The following is a 3081-nucleotide window of genomic DNA, read 5'->3' as shown; positions in this document are numbered from 1 at the left end:
TGTGTGTGAGTGTGTGTGAGAGTGTGTGTGTGTGTGTGTGTGTGTGTGAGTGTGTGTGTGTGTGTGTGAGTGTGGGGATTCTTATAATTGCAGTGTAAGACTGGACTTAAATGTGGGCTCAGGCACAGGAAAAATATCTCTGAGTATGTATATTATTATACCATGTCTACCATTTCATATAAACATGACAAAGGTCTAGTAGTACCATCATTCATGTTTACTCGACATGGTTCTCCTGTTGATTATGATTTATGTCTGTCAGGGACAAAGGCAGACATACCTGATGTGATAGTGTCATTGCTGCTGTAAAACCCTCATAGGGTTGGGTTAGATGGATGGATGGATGGATGATGGATGGATGGATAGATGGATGGATGGATGGATGGATGGATGGATGGTTGGATAGATGGATGGATGGATGGATGGATGATGGATGGATGGATGGATGGATGGATGGATAGATGGATGGTTGGATGGATGGATGGATGGATGGATGGTTGGATAGATGGATGGATGGATGGATGGATGATGGATGGATGGATGATGGATGGATGGATAGATGGTAGGATGGATAGATAGATGGATGGATGGATGGGATCAAATAGTTGTTTCTTATTTCTTATTGAGCCAAATAAAGCTTCATGAAGCGTTGTGTGTTGTGTTTCTTTACACCCTGAGTTGCCGTTCCATGAGCTTTTTCTTTAAACCCAAAACACCACGAAGAGGGCTCAGAAAAAATGTTCCATGAAGCTATCACTGGCCATCACTAGATTCAGGAGACCACTAGTCACATCCTGTTTCCTGGGAGCAATCTATTCACCAACATCTGTCCCCAATCTTATCGTTTTAGTGCACAAACCAAATCAAACTGTATTTATTAGAATAATTCAGAATCATTTTGCAATCTTTGTATGGGATTGTCTAGTCACAGTGTGCTGGTAAAAACACAAGGATAATAAATCGATGTGTCTAATGTTAAGTGTGTTGTTTATCCACATATTTAAAAGGAATTTTTAAATGATCTAAGGCTCATGGCGCCGTATGTTTTCATTGAATCAATCGAGTTATCCATAATGTAGAATTCCAATCATTCATCTGGCAAGTTATTGAACCATCTTGACTAATAACATACTAGGCTTAAATTCACCACAAACAGCCTTAGAGTAAAAGAAAGAGCATCAACAGGAAAGGGAATTTGGTTTTACAGTTAACATCCAGGAGTCCTGAGCCCGACTTATTTGTCTTGTCTTGGTTTTTAGAGGAGGTGTTGCACACTAAGGTGGCCCACTGGTGGTCACCTGACGGCTCCAGACTGGCCTACCTCACCATCAACGACTCCCTGGTTCCCAACATGCTCCTGCCCCGCTTCACTGGCTCCCTGTACCCCCGGGGGACGGAGTACCCTTATCCAAAGGTAAAACTAACACCTCGTTTCCACTTCATGCTTCGGCTCAACCAGATTCACTTTAGATACCGGGTTGTTTTCCACTGCGGAAAGCATACCCTCACACTCGTCCTTTCATGTTGTACGACTTGGTCTCACAGGATTCTGTGAAATGATCCCAGACTACCAGCGCGTTACGTGGTGGTGGCACGGCATGTCTGGTGTAGCCACCACGGAAAACAATGCCAAAGTAAAGTCAGGGAGACTTAACGTTAGGAGCGACAACGGTAGCGAGTAGTATGAAAGCCCAAAAATCTGCGTTGTGAGCTTTGTCTGGGGGGGTGGATGGGTCCAACCAGACTTTCCCCAGGGCTGGGCGATGTGGAGAAAATCAAATATCCCAATATGTTTTACTAAATATCTCGATATCGCAACTATATTGTAGTGTTGACGACTGGTGCTTTCACAAAATATTTACACAATGAGATTTTAGATAAATAACCATCAGTAATGTGGATATAATGACTAAATGGGTAAAGGCCAACATTAAAACAGCTAGAACAGTCTGGTGAGTCCAGAAAATGACATCACTCTACTGTAATGCAGCCTTTGGGAGCAGAAAACATTAGAATAATACAACATCAATAGTCTAAGACAGTATCTTCACTGCGTTCCAAATTATTATGTAAATGACATTTTAGACTGATTGTCCTAAATAGTGGATGAAAATGACAGTCAGATTAGTTTTAAAGTCAACTATCAGGGTATAAGTCAAATTTCATGAAACAAACCACCCGATGAAAACAGTAAACAACGATTTTTGCATTATTACAGTTTTTTTTTCCAGACACACAATACAGAGATCTCTGGTCTCATGAGGACATGAGGGAGGGAAGCACGGCCATTCAAAATACTACCAGGTTTCTACTCATACAAAGCTTAATGCCAATTGGTGAAGTCTCCCTTTAAGATGAGATGAAGTTGCTTTGTAACACAGATCAACGTGTCCCAGAACTCAGTTTACTGATTAGCTACTTCATGCTGAACAACTAGCCTTACAGCCTGAGTCTACAATAACCTGCAACTCCATTGCATCAAACTGTTAACAATACAACTGCAGGCTCTGGGCTTTATCCATTAAGGGGAGTGAATCCCTTTGTTGTTAAATCCCTGAAACATGGGCTTGCCTCCTTTGAACAGAGATGGGTGGAGAGATCTGTGGCACTGGGATTTTAGTACAGCACTTTAACACACCTCCCGTCCTTCTACGTGATGTTTAGCATGTCATATGTCTCTTAGATTCGGAGATGGGTTGTGAAAAACTGGTGTAATGAGGGGCCATGAGAGTAAGGGAACCCTCATTTGTCGGTTGAGATCCATAGATGGGCGGAGCGGAAAGTGGAGGAGGGCTTTGTATTAAAGAAGCACTGCATTTAGCCCTGTCCACACAGTTTGTAAAAAATTCAAAGCACACACACACACACAAACACACACACACACACACACACACACACAAGCACACAGTCGTGTCTGGCTATCTTTGTGGGGACCAGTCATTGACATAATGGATTCCCTAGCCCCTAACCCTAACCTTAACCATCAAACCTAAATGCCTAACATTAACCCTCACCCTAACCCTAACCTTAACTATCAAACCTAAATGCCTAACCTTAACCCTCACCCTAACCCTAACCTTA

The 3081-nt window shown here is 42.4% G+C and overlaps 1 protein-coding gene across 1 annotated transcript in view; it reads left to right on the top strand.

The window, feature by feature from the left end:
- Nucleotides 1-3081, top strand: part of LOC117952549 (inactive dipeptidyl peptidase 10-like) — a 103670-nt gene that overhangs the window by 77697 nt on the left and 22892 nt on the right. Inside the window, exon 9 of the mRNA XM_034884929.1 lies at nt 1260-1414. Within this exon, the coding sequence (XP_034740820.1) occupies nt 1260-1414 (155 nt within the window). The remainder of the gene's footprint in view (nt 1-1259; nt 1415-3081) is intronic.

Source organism: Etheostoma cragini, chromosome 11, assembly GCF_013103735.1.
Source record: "Etheostoma cragini isolate CJK2018 chromosome 11, CSU_Ecrag_1.0, whole genome shotgun sequence".
In the NCBI taxonomy this organism is placed as follows: Eukaryota; Metazoa; Chordata; class Actinopteri; order Perciformes; family Percidae; genus Etheostoma; species Etheostoma cragini.
The sequence above is the reverse complement of the archived record's forward strand: the minus strand, read 5'-3'. Positions and strand labels throughout refer to the sequence as shown.